This window comes from Prionailurus bengalensis, chromosome D3 (genome assembly GCF_016509475.1).
Source record: "Prionailurus bengalensis isolate Pbe53 chromosome D3, Fcat_Pben_1.1_paternal_pri, whole genome shotgun sequence".
NCBI classification, from domain to species: domain Eukaryota; kingdom Metazoa; phylum Chordata; class Mammalia; order Carnivora; family Felidae; genus Prionailurus; species Prionailurus bengalensis.
In genome coordinates, this window is record NC_057356.1 from 28,245,716 (window position 1) to 28,260,317 (window position 14,602).

Here is a 14,602-nt window from a genome sequence, read left to right on the forward strand (position 1 = left end):
TTCCTGGATGTAGCCGGAGAAGTTGGTGCAGTCATACAGCTCCCTGAAATGGAGAGGCTGGGACACAGGGAGTGGGGGCCCGCAGAGCGCACGCCCAGCTACCCCAGGTCAGTCCCGAGCCAGCTCTGGACAAGAGCCGGGCGGCGGCCGGGAGAGGAGTGGTCCCCGCGCCCTCCGCTACCCCCGAGGCAGTTGTTTCCCTAACTCCGGATGCCGGGGGTGGCTGTGATTGGTTGAGGGTCGACGGCCGGTGCACGGATTGGCTACTCGCGGACCAGAGGCTGGATCTGCAGCGCAGGGTCCGCCCCCGAACCTTCAAATGGGAAGCCCCCCCAGGAGGCGCCCGCAGTTCTGAGGCGGTGGAGCAGACTTGCTGGAGCGGCTGACGGGAGGCGGTGAACCGGTAGTGAGCCGGGCGCAGAGGCACCAGGGCCCTCTCAGGCTACAAAGCCGCTCCACCGAGGCACCGCCGCGCCCTCCCGGAGGCCCGGAGGCCCGGGGGCCGTCGGGCGCCCATCTCGCCTTCAGCCATGGGGTCGGCCGCGCTGGAGATCCTCGGCCTGGTGCTGTGCCTGGTGGGCTGGGTGGGCCTGATCCTGGCGTGCGGGCTTCCCATGTGGCAGGTGACTGCCTTCCTGGACCACAACATCGTGACAGCGCAGACCACCTGGAAGGGGCTGTGGATGTCGTGCGTGGTGCAGAGCACCGGGCACATGCAATGCAAGGTGTACGATTCGGTGCTGGCGCTGAGCACCGAGGTGCAGGCGGCGCGGGCGCTCACCGTGGGCGCCGTGTTGCTGGCGCTCGTCGCGCTTTTCGTGACCCTGGCGGGCGCGCAGTGCACTACCTGCGTGGCCCCAGGCCCGGCCAAAGCGCGCGTGGCCCTCACAGGCGGCGCGCTCTACGCGCTCTGCGGGCTGCTGGCGCTCGTTCCGCTCTGCTGGTTCGCCAATATCGTGGTCCGTGAGTTCTACGACCCGACCGTGCCCATGTCGCAGAAGTACGAACTGGGCGCGGCGCTGTACATTGGCTGGGCCGCTTCGGCGCTGCTCATGTGCGGCGGCGGCCTCGTGTGCTGCGGCGCCTGGGTCTGCGCTGGCCGCCCCGACTTCAGCTTCCCGGTCAAGTACTCCGCTCCGCGGCGGCCCACGGCCAGCGGCGACTATGACAAGAAGAACTACGTCTGAGGGCGCTGGACTCGGTGGGGCCCCTCACGCCGGCCACTCCCGCAAGCGGGACGACTGGCCAGGGGCGTCGTGCATGGACCGCAGCCTACGCTAGGTGGTGCGGCGCAGAGTCTCCGCGGAATGGCCGGTTCTGCCCCTGGACGCGGCGCACCGGCCGACTGAGACCTTTCACGCGCCCGCAGCCCGTTCTCTTCTACGGCCACTAGCCGGGCCCTGCCCGGAACAAGAGCCACGCACTTGGAAGGACTTGCTCGGTTTCTTTTTCGGTGCGCAGAACTTGCTCCGATGTGAGTGGGGCGCGGGGTTCCTTAGGCTGAATGGACAATGGACCGAAATGCCGCTTTCCTCCCCAACCCTCAGGGTCTTGGATGCCGCCATCCTCCCCAGCGGCTCCTGCTGATTCCAGCCAGGCAGACGGAAAGCCCAGGGATCCCAGCCTGGACTGCCGGAGGGCTATATACAACCGACCTTTACCCCAAGATCGGGGCCTGAGCCCAGGGGGCCTTGAAAGACTTGGCCTGGACCTCCCTGCCTCACCCCGGCAGCTCCCCAGGAGAGGATTATGGGCACTAGATCCTGCGCGGGGAGCTAGGGCCCTGCCCTCCTTTGCAGCTTGTGGGGGAGGGTAAGAATTTGCTTAGTAAATGGTTTGAATACCCTCCCACCTGTGTCCTGTCCTCTGTCCAGTCACTGCAAGTGCCCAGCAGCACCCCTCATCCACCCACCCACCCACCAACTCCTCCCTGAAAGGCTTTTTTGGAGACCTCCCAGGGCTGTCCCTGGGACCCAGAAGATGTATAGCCTTATCCCTGGTCCTCCCTGCCACTCAATCACCTTCCCACTGGGTGGGAAAAATAGCTACAGCTCATAGCAACCCAGGAAGGTGAGATCTGTAGTTAGAAGAGCCTGGGGCAGGAGGGTGATGCAGACCCCAGAAGAGGATGCAGGTTGGAAATTACTCCCCCCTTCCCAGGTCCCCCAGCCACCAGCCAGAGTGTGGCATTTTCAGATGCAGGAAGTGCTGAGGGTGGGCTGCCAGGCTGCTGGCTTTGAGGAGAGGCCTGGCTCCATGCACCACAGGTTGGGTGTTTTCCACCAGCGCTCTCAGGGCTTGCCTATCTGTGGATCACAGCAAATGACCAGACATCTGTAAAACACTGACTGGGACCTTTCAGTCAACAGTGCAGCAGGAACGGGCAACTCCAGGATGTGTGCTTGGCTCCAGCAGAGCTAGCTGTAGGTCCACAAGCATGTTGCTATGGGGAGGAGGCGCTTGTGCAGGTTGCCCAGAGAGTACCCGGGCCAGGCTCCAGACCCTTGTCCTGGCTCTTCTGCCAGTCTCAGCGCAGACTCTGCAGGGCCCGTACTCATGTAGCTGGCCTGGCAGCCAGCCCAGAGTTGTACTGACCATTAGCACCTCTGTGCCAGCCCCTGCCAGGAGCACCCTGTGTAACCTTCCTCCTGTGAGTGGGACCCCTGGGAGCCAGTACTCACCTGGGCCAGGAAGCCAGGGGTTGGGGGGGGGGGTCATAGAACAGAGCACACCAGAGTTATCTATTGCAGTCACTGAGAGCTCCTTGCTTCCAGCCCCATTCTAGGTGCTTGGAATGAAAGCAGTTTTACTTCTGCCAAAGGCCAGGGCAAAAGACAGCCGTGGATGGGGGGAGGGAGGGGTCTGTAGGGAGGAGCTCCAAGCCCAGGCAGCAGAAAGGCTTGGCATCTGCCCCCAACCCTGGCCTTGGGGACCCTGTCCAGAAATGCTTGGGCCAAATCCAGTGGCAAGCAGTCTCCCAAGCCTGGCCAGACTCCCCACTGTGGGGAAGAACCCAAGAATATGGGCTCAGGACAGCTGCGACGAACACTGCTCTGAATCCCAGGGTTTGCAGCAGAGCCAGTGAGTTGAACTATTGGGTGGCCTGAGCTCCTTGCAATGGGATGAGCTGCAGCGAGATGGGTCCCATAGCATAGAGGTCCTCAGTAGCCCCCCCGGGGCTGTGTAGCCAGGATCACAGAACAACCCTCAAATGCAAGAGTGTGTGAATCTGGGGCCTTGGCTCTTGGTGGGGCTGCTGAAACAAAGGTCCTTAACTCCTGGGGCCAGCCACACTGGTATTTGGCCAGGAGTGCAGGCCCAAGGCTACATCCCACACAAGCCTAGAGCTGACTCCTTTGGGACCCAGGCATCAGCACAGTCCCAATGATGTGAATGGCCAAGGTGGGCAGCTTGAGGGCCCTGAGGAGTTAGGCTGCTGCTGCTGCCTGACTCATGCCAGGCCAGCCAGGAGCACATTCCATTTACTAGAGGTCAGGCAGGAGGAGCCAGCCTCCGATGCGGCCAACCTTTCCGAAGGTTATGCCCCTTTCCAAAGTTCACCCTTAGACCTGGCCACCCATGTCCTCAGTTCCAGGCCACTGGGGCTTTCCACCAACTTAAAGCCTACCCAAACCACTCTGCTTCCTACTGCCAGGGCCCCAGGCACCACACCCAGGTGGCTGTGTCACTCTAGCCTGCTTCCTTGGCACCCTCAGTCCAGGCAGAACAGCCAGATAGCCTCAGACACTTATGTCAACAGCTCTCTCTTACCTAAAGGGCAGGAATGGCATCCTCCTTGCTTCCAGATTCCCTCAACCCTTGCCAGGGCTCTGGGGACATCTGGGAGAGTGGGACCACCAACTGATGGCACAGCTCCCGACTGAGAACTCTTGCTGTTCTGAAGACTCTGAAAGTTGCCAAGGTCCTGTCCTGCTCGAACCTTCTGTGACCCGGATGCCAGTTAAGCCATCTCCGTCCAGGGCCCCTTAGCCAGCCACACCCTTCCCAGGTGAGGACTGTGCCCTTGCTATCTGCTTGACTCTCCCAGCAGCCTGGGGGTGTTGTGTGTCTATGGGGGTGCCAGGACAGGAGGTGCTGGAGGGTAAGATTGCTGTGGGAGGGTGGGCCTGGCAGGGGGACACAGTCAAGAAGGTGGGCTTGAGATGTTGCCAAGGCCAAGTGGACAGGAAGAAGTGATGGGAGAGCAGAGTGAGGTCCTGGCTGGCATCACTGGGCAGTGGTCAGCGCAGGAAGTATGTAGAGGCCCAGGTGCTGAGGCACCCGACATCCACCACCCCCTGCTTTCCAGGGAGCCTGTAGGCCACCGCCCCCCCCCCCCCACATGCTGTTTACTGCTGGGCCTTGAGGTTACCCAGGACACAGGAAAAGGCTCCTCCACATCCACAGAAGGCTCAAGACAAAAACAAGTGCTGTCCCTATGACCAGAGCCAAGACTGAGGCACCAAAGCTAAAACAAACATTTTATTCCATTAAAAACCCACTGTGGGTGTCTAAAACCATGTCCATAACTTATAGTCTAAATAAAACCCAGTTAATATAAATTAGGAGAAGGAGGACGCATCAGAAGAAATCAAACTCTAGAAAAGAAAAAAAAAAAGTAAATTTCAAACAATTCTAACGTCTTTCCAAATTAAGCAAACAGCTCAGGCCTTGCCTCTGACATGCTGGGCTTGCTTCTGAGTAGCCTCCACCACTCACATAGGTGAGGAGTGGTGACCATGGGTGGAGGGCCGCCCCAGAACTGAAGTGCCCACTGGCCAGGTCCAGGCTGTCATTTGCTTGAGAACCTCCAAGGCCTCATGGCCCTCCACCACTATATCGCCCTGCAGACCCTGCCAGTGCCCTGTCCAGTCTCAGCCCCGTGGTACCTTCACAAGGTTTCTCCCCTGGCCTGGAACGTCTCCCCATACTGTCCCCCCACCCACCTTCCTGGCTGGCTCACTGTGCACACTGTCATGGTGGCAGGGCACACAGCAGCACTGGCATCATCACTGAGCAGGCCGCAGGGGAGGAGTATGCTTCAAATACCAGCCCCCCACCCAAAAGCCCCCACTTGTAGCCATTGATTTGGGTCATAAACTTACACCCTGCCCCCATCTGAAGGCTCAGTGCTCATTGTCCAAGGAGTGTTAGCCCCACTTCAGATGAGGAACCCGTCATAGCCTGGTGAGGTACCCAACAGACCTTGCTGAAGACCCAAAGGGTCTGAGTCCAAAGTTCCTCCCCAACACGAGCCCCTTTATGCCCTAGCCTACTCTGAAAGAGGGACTGTGGGGTCCCTGAGACCCCCTGTATCATTCTCAGCAGAGCCCACTGGGGCCCTGACAGGGGAAAGGCACCTGCCCTCCACAGTTTCCAACTCACTATGGATGGTGGGGGAGCGGGAAGACCCTGGGCCAGAACAAGGGTACCCCTACCTCAGAGTCTTGACAAGGCCTGTCTACCACAGCAGTGGCTCCAGCCCAGGGCTCAAGGAGATGCAGGGCTGGGTGTGAGCATCCACTGTGTGTGGGGCCCTTCAAGAGAGATGGCATGAGTGGCACTGGAAAGAGCCCCAGCTGGTGAGCATCACTGTGGACTGCCAGTGACAGCCTCATGCTGGTGCAGGCCCACAGAGATGACATTTTATAGTTATTGATGAGTGGCTGCCAACAGCTTTGTTTTCTCCTAAGTCAAATGCACAAGAGCCCAGATAGGAGCCTCTGTGGTCTCTTGCCCAGAGCCTGATACAATGCTGCAAAAAGCAGCAAAGCTCCAGGTGTCCCTCCCCTGCCCCCCTCGCCCACAGGGGTCACCCTCTTTCCCGGCAGTGCCAAGGAGGCCTGTATTTCATTCACTGATGCCCAGCCCATAGTGTGGTCAGGAGAGGGTAAATGCCAGCTCTTGCTGAAGGAGTCCCAGGAAGCTTAATGAAATGAGCTCTTTCAAAAATGCCCCGTTGTGGCACTGCCGCCAGCCCAGGGACATCCTTGGGAAAAATGTGTTGGTCCCAAATCTTAGAACACCGCTTGGGTCTGAAACCCAAGTAGAAAAGCCTGGCTTGAGGAAGAAAAACTCAAAGCAGGGAATGAGGGGCCCTCTTTACACTTCAACAAGGCTAGCTTTGTGGCAGGGCCACCCCCAGCCTCTTCTGGGGAGCCCCCCTGAACTCTCCAGCACCCCACCCCTCCCCCACATCTCACCATCAGGACAGGAGAGAAACAAGTGCATCCAGAAACTTGCTCCGATCCTCTGCTTTCAGTTCAATTACTGAAGTAATGAAAGAAAAACACCTCGTGAGGTGGAGGAGTAGGGCTGAGGGTGAGGGAGCAGTAGGAAAAACAAGTCAGGGTGTTTGAACTCCTTCTTCCGAGTCATCCAAGATGGGAACCACCCTCCAGCACATTTCAAAATGCACTCAGCTCCTTGAGGCCTGGAAAATTTTGAACTCAGAGGTTGTACTTCACTGTCTGTATTTAATCCTCAGAAACTGCTGGCTGCCCTGTTAGTGGGGCTAGCTGGGCTTATAGTCTATGGGGAGGACCCTCTGGGCAGCTAGGAGATTGGCAGTGACAGCCAGTAAGGGGGACATGGGATGTGACAGTTTAGAACAGATCTAGGCAGAGACAGGCCTTCCCATCCTGCTGGACACAGAGCCCTGCCCCATCATGGGTTGCAGGAGGCCCTGAGTCTTGCTCTGGCCAGTCTCTCGGCTTCAGTGCTCTCCTCTGCACAAGGGGGACACGATGTGAACTGCCTCCATTTCTGGGGGGCCATCAGACTCAGACAAGCACATGGACCCTCATCAAACAGGGCAAAACTGGACCAGCCTGGTCCTGTGAGCCATCTGGAACCCCAGGCCCAGCGTACCCAGGTGGGTGCTGGCCTGGCTCCCTCTGCCGTGTCCCTCCTCACTGCTCTCCACCCATGGGGGAAGCCAAGTAACTCCCAGCCCGCAAATCTTCTGTGAGAAGCTGGGACATCTTGCAGGCCAGCCAGCACCAACATCTCCCACATTGGTGTGTGCTGCTGCTGGGGTTGAACCCACCCAACATAGAGCCACAGCCCAAGTGGGCCCAGCATGAAAGAGCTGGCTTTAGATGACTGAGGCAGCTGGGATAAACACTGGGTCACTGATGGTAGGAACTCATTGTAACAAATCAGCTGATGGTGATGAAAGACACTGTCCTTTCTCACAGATGGGGGTTATGGGCTGAAGTATATTCTCCCCAAGTTCTTGAGTAGAAGGCCTAGCCACCAGCGCCTCAGACAGCATGTGCTTTATTTGGAGAGGGGGCTCTTGAAGGTGTTTAGGTTCAATGAGGTCATATGGGGGAGCCCTAATCCAGTCTCACTGGGGCCCTTATAAGGAGACAAAGACACAGACGGAGAGGGACGACTGTGTGAGGACACAGCCAGAAGACGGCCATCTGCAAACCAAGGAAAGAGGCCTCAAAAGAAAACGATCCTGTGTACACTTTGATCTTGGACTTCAGCCCCTAGAACGGTGAGAAACGTACTTCTGTTGTTTAAACTTCTTAGTCTACGTATGATGTTATGGCAGCCCGAGCACACTAATACAAAGGGTGAGGGGTCACCATGTCTGTTTTACTTAAAAATCTGTCAGTGAGAATAAAAAGTAAATATGGCTAAATGTCAACCATGTTCCACACTGGCCTATGGAGAAAACTGTGGGGTGTTGTGGGGGGCACTGGTCAGCTTGCAAAGCCACCCCCTGGACTGGGCTCTTCCATTCTCTGGGTTCATGCAACATAAGGGTGGGGCCAGTACCTGGGCTGTCACAGGACTACGTGGGACCCTTCATGATAACACAGATAAGAGCTGCTGGCCTGCAGTGGTGGCCAGCATAGCCTTAGAGGCAGTGCTCTTGGGTTGCCATAAGCCCTGTTTCCATACCCACAGAAGAGGCAGGTGACCCTGATGGGTGAGGCTGGCCCAGGAGGCTCTAGAGGCCAGTCCTCGGGACTCCTTTGTGAAGTGGTCTCAAGGGCTGGACTGTAAGGCCGAAGCCAGGCTTATGGCTCTATGGGCAATACCCGTTCTCTCTCTGCCCTGGGAGCCCACCAGAGGCAGGGGCATCCTAGAGCTCCCTGAGCCACCTGGTCCGGGGCTGGCTCCAAAAAAATGAGGGCTGCTTGCAAGGTATTTCTAGCGATGCCAGCTTCCCTAGTTCAAGGCCAGCGCTGACCTTGAAAGGGCCCCAGTACAGCAAACTCTTACCTGAGAGGTCAAAATGGTTGTGCAGCGTCCGAGAATTGGTGCCCTCTGCTGCCTTCTCAAACGCCCGCCCAAAAAAGCTGCAGACATATAAAAGGTCTGTTGGGAACCCATCCACTGTAATGGACCTTCCTAAGTCCCCAGAACAGACATTAGACTTGGCCCAGACTCCTCCCTGGCTGCCGGTTCTACCTGTTGGCACTCATACTCCTTCCTGGGCCACTGTCCTCTGAGGTCTCACCCACACTCACTAGATAGTCACCTTCTCTTGCTGCTGTTCAGCATCCAGCTGGACCCTGTTCAGCCCTCAGGGCATGAGTGTCCCTGGGCACCTCCCAGGGTATGCCCTGACTGTAGCCTCTCTCGTGCCTGCCACCGTGCCGGCAGCTGGGACAGAAGCAGAGGCTCAATGGGAGGCATGCTGGGATGGGAGTCTCGGCCAAGGCTGGGTCACACACAGGGTGGAGATGGGAGGAACCTGCAGGGCCGGGCTACAGTGTGTGGCCACAACTCAGGGGCGCAGGAGCATCAAGGGTGCAGGTGTGCGGCAGGGAGGCACACCCAACCCCTGGGGGCTCAGGGTTGCTGCAGGTAGTAAGGGCTGGCAGTGGAGGGAGAGCATCATGGGGAAGGGACTCGGGCTGGTCACAGTCAAGGAGAACAGGAAGAGGAGGGGCGAGTGCTTCAAACCTCTGTGGCAACTCTCACTCGAGACTGCATACCAGCCAGAGTGAACCACTAACCACAGTCACATACAGCAACAGATTGATGACTGGAGTGAGGAGGCAGGCAGCTGTGGTGGCCTGTGGGGGAAGGGCTTGCTGGCTGTCTTGGGAACACAGCCCAGGAGCCCCTGGCCAGCTCCACCCCATATGACTGAATCCAAGACCCATGGCATAGCTTTGGAAAGCAGCCCAGCAACATGGAAGCATTTGTCTTAAAAAAGTCCATTGTCTCTCCCAACTTGCTACCTAAATGGCCTTTGCAGACACAGAAGGAGGTCAAAGCTCACAAACCAGAGCTAGGATTGATCCAGATCCAAGACCAGCGTCTTCCACAGCAGAGGCCAATAAGAGCTAACCGGGAAAACTGACGAGCACAAGACACTAGTGGTCCTTGGTCCCCAAGCTGCCCCACTTGGGGGCTAGGTGTCTTGCTGCCAGCTGTCACTCAGTATCTGACCAAGGTCACCTCTTGGGATGTGTTGGGGAGCACTGAGACTCTGCCAGAGAGGCAAAGGATGGTCACACATAGCCCCTGGGATTAGTCACAGGGCTCTCTGGCCATGCAGAGCATGAAGGGGGCAGCAGGGAGAACTGGGGAGCCCCTCAAGGCCCTGCCTGTTGGCCAATACAATGTCTGGATGGAGTGGGCAGGAGAAAACCTGACCTTGCTGCAGGAGGAGAATGAGAACCCAGCCCAACAGATGCAGGGAAGACGTTTAGAAGACGGTGGGAGAAGCTTCTCAAAAGCACAAGAAGATGAACCTATGCATTCACAAACCCACTGGTACAATGTCCACAATAACAAAAAGTTAAAAACAGCCTGAATATCCAATAGAAGATGACAGGTAAACTGTCACCTTCATTTAACAGGTTTCCTACTGCTAGAAGTCACTTTTGAAAAAATGTGCATAAATGCACATTTGCAATGTGCAAAAAATGTTTTCTCGGTGAGAAAACAAAATGCAGAAGTACACCACTGATCAAAGTCCAAAACGTTTCCTAGACGCTAAATAAAGAAAAGGTTGAGGGAAGACAGGGAGCCACGACCCCAGTCTGGGTGACTACAGCAGTTCTACAGGCTTCTGCCAGCATGCAGGCGGTGGGGGGTGGGGGTGGGGGTGGGGGGGGTGGTGTGCTGGATTCTCCACCTGCTGCCCAAACCATGGGGGTGCAAATGAGCTCAACTTTGGAATGGCAACTCTGTGCTGGCAGGCAGCAGCCTGGGTGTGCACGCCCCTGCACACACTCTAGTGAATGATCTTTGGTATTTCAGCTCTTACAACTAAACTTTTAAATGTTTGGCAAATGCCTGAAGTGGGGATTTAGTGAATAGTGACTCTGACTCACTGGGGTGGGGGAAGGGATGGGAGACACTGCCTGGATCTCCTCAAAGGTTAGTGTGAGGCCCCAACAAGATGGTGATCACTCATGAAGGCTTTGAAGGCATTGTACAGAGTTGGTCTCAAGGATCCTTACAGGTGAAGCCTAATTTCTGGGGTGGCTGACCTGAAACCCCTCAGATTTTCAGTATAAACCATTTGTACCTCAGAAGAGGGTTCTGGCCCAGGAAGGGCTGGGGTTCCTGCCCAAGGCCACACAGAGCCAGGATACCTTATCACACCTCGCTGTAGGTGTGGAGCCCATTCTGGATCCTGGAAGAGCCAGACACTCTTGTCTGGGAGGCCTTGAACAAACTAAAAGAATTCAAAAGTCCAGTCAAGGGGTAAGGCAGAGGCTCAGTGGCTAACCTGCAGCCCACATATTTAAACCCTCACAGTCCCGCCACATGGTGGAAAAGGCTATGCTTGGTGTGGCGTTGAGGGCAAAGATCACCCAACTCAGCAGAACCCATGGGCCAATAACACCCCTTGAGATCCCAACTCCCAGGAGATGCAGAACCCGGCTCACTTCTTCCTGTCTGAGCTGTCGGTCTCTGGGGGGATGCCCACCACAGTCACAGTGCCCTGCTCCACACTCAGGGGTGCGGCCATCACCAAAGGCAGCAGCTTGCAGCGCCGGTTCTTTGTCTGCGGAGGTAAATTGCACCCTTAGTCACAGCCCCATAGGGCAAGAGCACCACTCCATGCCTAGAAGCTCTAACAGGGCCAGCCACCCACTCTCCAAAAACCTCCAGGGGCTTTCTCTCACCACAGATGCTCAAGTCCCCATGCAGCTGCCCCCCACGCTGTGACACCCTATTCCTAGCCTCCTTCTGTGCCAGTGTCCCTTGGTTGTTCCCTCCCTCACGTCCTTTAGGTCCTGAAGCAGTTGTCACATTCTCCAGGAGGACCCCCCCCCCCCCAACCAACCCCCCTCCGTCATCCTGCTTCAGCTTCTCCATGGCGTGCCACCATCTGACACCATACATAATCTTTCGTCATCTGTCCCCTTGCCAGCATGCATCCGCCTTCAACATGGAGACTCATGTGTTTCCTTCACTGCTGTACCCATTGCACCCATACCCTATAAAAGAGGTGACCAACTATCCTGATTTGTCCAAGACTGAAGGGTATCCAAGGGTCATTGGTCACCCTATGATATCAGAGCCTGGCTGGTGGTGACTGCTTAAGGAATATTTGATAAATGATGGGTCCTGTGAAGCGGATATTCATTCATCCTTTTTACAGATGAGGAAACTGAGGCCAGAGATCAAATAATTGACCTCACATCACACAACTGGTAAACAAGGAGGCTGAGATTTAAAAGAAGCCTAGACAGGGGCGTCAGGGTGGCTCAGTTGGTTAAGCGTCCAACTTCGGCTCAGGTCATGATCTCGTGGTACATAAGTCTGAGCCCCATGTCAGGCTCTGTATGGACAACTCAGAGCCTGGAGACTGCTTCAGATTCTGTGTCTCCCTCTCTCTCTCTCTCTGCCCTGCCCCTACTCACACTCTGTCTCTCTCAAAAATAAATAAACACTAAAAAAATAATAATAAAAGAAGCTTAGACAACTTTAGAGCTCATGTTTTGTCTCTAGTCCAACTTTTGTCATTATTTGACTGTCTTCACATAATACTCAGATAATCATTTTATAGGTCAGTTCAGTGGTATGAGATAATGTCAACATCCTATTAAACATTTTGTTTAGAGTAGCCCCCAGTGTAAACTGTCATACAGGAAGCAGAGTAAGACTTTGATTGTTGACATGTGTGGGATCATCCCTTTTGTGATCATACCCAGGGGGTGTGTTAGCCTGATGTTAGCTGGGTAGGGGTGGGTGTCCCCAGGCCAAGGCAAAGAAGGCTGTTAGGCCATACAAAAGATGGAACCACACATGGAAAAGGGAAAGCCAGCCCAGAAAACAAAGTTTTGCTAGGAAGCAAGTCAGTGCTACAACCAACTTCATCTCTCCCTGATCTGCCACAGCTGAACATTCTCCATGAGGTCCCTTCCTACTTGTCCAAGAGACCAGGATGGCCAAGTAACAAAATCAGAGCTTCTAGGAACTAGAAGATTCCAAAGGGTCAGCTGAGGAAAACACAGCTCAGAAAAAGTGAGCGTTTTCCTCAGACCCCACAGCTGGTGCACGGCCACCAGTACCTCAAGGCCAGCCTCTAACGCCTAGTCCAAGCTCTGCTCTGGGCATCTACCTTCTGGCACCCACCCACCCAGTTCCTCACCGAACACACAAAGGACTTCAGCAGGTGTCTGCTGAGCAGGCTCAGGGATGCTGGCTTGGAAAATAGCACAATGTCCGGAGTGCCCTGCAGGGGAAGGACACAGAGACAGTCAGACGGGGCTGCTGGCAGGCGTGGCCTGGTACTCAGCTGTCCACAGGAAGCCTGACCTCCATGAGGGAGCAGTAGAGGAAGGGCCCCTGGGAGATGACAAGGTTGGTGCACAGGCAGCTGGCGATGGTCTGCTGCGTGGCTCGCAGCTGCTTCTTGGCGAGTTCCAGGCCATGGTAGAGTTTGTCCAGGTTACTCCTGTAACACAGCAGACACACAGCTTCAGCATAGTCACAAACAGAGCACTTGGCTCCTGGGAGGGTATATGGGGATGAGAGTTTCTTTCTTTCTCTCCTGAGTTCCCTTTCATATGAAAGGAAGGAATAAAACATACATAAACCCAGTGACAAACATGAGATGTGGGAGGGACATCAGAAGACAGGAAACTGAAAGCCAACAGAGGGAAGACACTGTCCAGCAGGACCTGGAAGGTGTCCAGAGGGCTCTGACAGAGGGGCCAGGGCAAGGTCCAAGAGGAGGATCAGGGACACCTCACCTGACGGATGGATTATTACCCTTCCCCCCACGAAAGGAGGGTTCTCCTCTAAATACATTAAAATGAACTCTGTGGAGGGGCGCCTGGGTGGCGCAGTTGGTTAAGTGGCCGACTTCAGCCAGGTCATGATCTCGCGGTCTGTGAGTTTGAGCCCCGCGTCAGGCTCTGGGCTGATGGCTCAGAGCCTGGAGCCTGTTTCCGATTCTGTGTCTCCCTCTCTCTCTGCCCCTTCCCCCATTCATGTTCTGTCTCTCTCTGTCCCGAAAATAAATAAACGTTGAAAAAAAAAATTTAAATAAAAAATAAAATAAAATAAAATAAAATGAACTCTGTGGAGAAGTGCCCCAAGAAGTTAAAGGTCTCAATTGGCTCTCGACCTGCCAAGATGAAGCAATGCCTTCTAGCCTGTATGCTATACCCAAAGACCCAGTGCCTCACCAGGTTTCCACAGCTCCCCCTCTTGATCATGAGGACCACCAGGTATTTGAGAAATGCCTATGCCCAGAAAAAGTGACCCTAGATGAAACAGATAATTTGGAGAACAAAAGAAAACTTGAAATGAATTCTAATTAAAATCTTCAAAGGAATTTGGGCAACTAAGATATTTGTAAACCAGTAACAGGATGCCATGAAAAAGGAACAATCAGAAACTCAAAGTGTTTGTGGAAAGTAAAGTGATTGCAAAAAAATAAAAAATTCACTCAAAGGATAAAGTCAAGAAGCTTCCTTAACACCAAGAATAAGACAAACATGGAAAACATAAGGCAAAAATCAGACAGAGCATTATTCCAGGAAAGAAAGAATAAAAAAAAACACATATGTATGTTTGAGAGGAGTAATAAATAGTACAAAAGAATTCCCAAGCTGAAAAATCTGGGGCGTTGGATCAAAAGGGCTCACCTGAGAACCCAGTGCAATCCATGAGGCAAGATCTACCCAAGACACATCACTATGAAATCACAAAACACTGAAAATAAAAGAAAAAACCCTGCAAGCTTTTTTAGGTGGGGTATGAGGCATTGATAAAGAAACAAGAACTAAGATAGCTCAGACCTCAATTAGCACCACTGGCTGCTAGAAGACAGGGGAGCAATAAAACCCACATTTAACAGGAAATTACCTTCAACCTTGAATTGTATACAAGCTATACCAGGGACCAGGTGAGGGTAGAATAAAGATATTGTCAGATGTGCAAGAACTCAGAACATTTACCTCATATGTGCTCTTTCTTTAAAGAAAGAGAAGTATGCTCTAAAAAAATGAAAGGCTGAAAAAACCAAAGACAAGGACCCTAAGAAACATTGGCTCCAACCCAGGGCAGAGTCAGTGCCTGGGATTGGCACAGTCAGTGCCAAACATCAGTGGTGGCAGCGAACAGCAGGCCTAGAGAGCTGCAGGTCCAGGCTGGTGTCAGA

General features: G+C 54.6%; 2 protein-coding genes across 2 annotated transcripts in view; one reads left to right on the plus strand and one right to left on the minus strand.

Moving 5' to 3' along the window:
• Positions 1 to 332: 332 nt before the first annotated feature.
• CLDN5 (claudin 5) lies at positions 333 to 1,848 on the plus strand. Its single transcript, XM_043558085.1, has one exon. The coding sequence runs from the start codon at positions 531 to 533 to the stop codon at positions 1,185 to 1,187; it is 657 nt and encodes a 218-aa protein (XP_043414020.1). The 5' UTR covers positions 333 to 530; the 3' UTR covers positions 1,188 to 1,848.
• A 2,621-nt stretch (positions 1,849 to 4,469) lies between these two features.
• Positions 4,470 to 14,602, minus strand: part of CDC45 (cell division cycle 45) — a 34,119-nt gene continuing 23,986 nt past the window's right edge. The window contains exons 14-19 of the mRNA XM_043558091.1: positions 12,751 to 12,889; positions 12,584 to 12,667; positions 10,872 to 10,990; positions 8,242 to 8,318; positions 6,204 to 6,270; positions 4,470 to 4,598 (exon numbers count right to left, since the gene is read on the minus strand). Coding sequence (XP_043414026.1) covers positions 6,206 to 6,270; positions 8,242 to 8,318; positions 10,872 to 10,990; positions 12,584 to 12,667; positions 12,751 to 12,889 — 484 coding nt within the window. The 3' untranslated portion in view covers positions 4,470 to 4,598; positions 6,204 to 6,205. The remainder of the gene's footprint in view (positions 4,599 to 6,203; positions 6,271 to 8,241; positions 8,319 to 10,871; positions 10,991 to 12,583; positions 12,668 to 12,750; positions 12,890 to 14,602) is intronic.

What these genes read in the sequence shown, in the direction of transcription:
- CLDN5 (XM_043558085.1), top strand. Translation starts at nt 531, where the DNA reads ATGGGGTCGGCCGCGCTGGAGATCCTCGGCCTGGTGCTGTGCCTGGTG.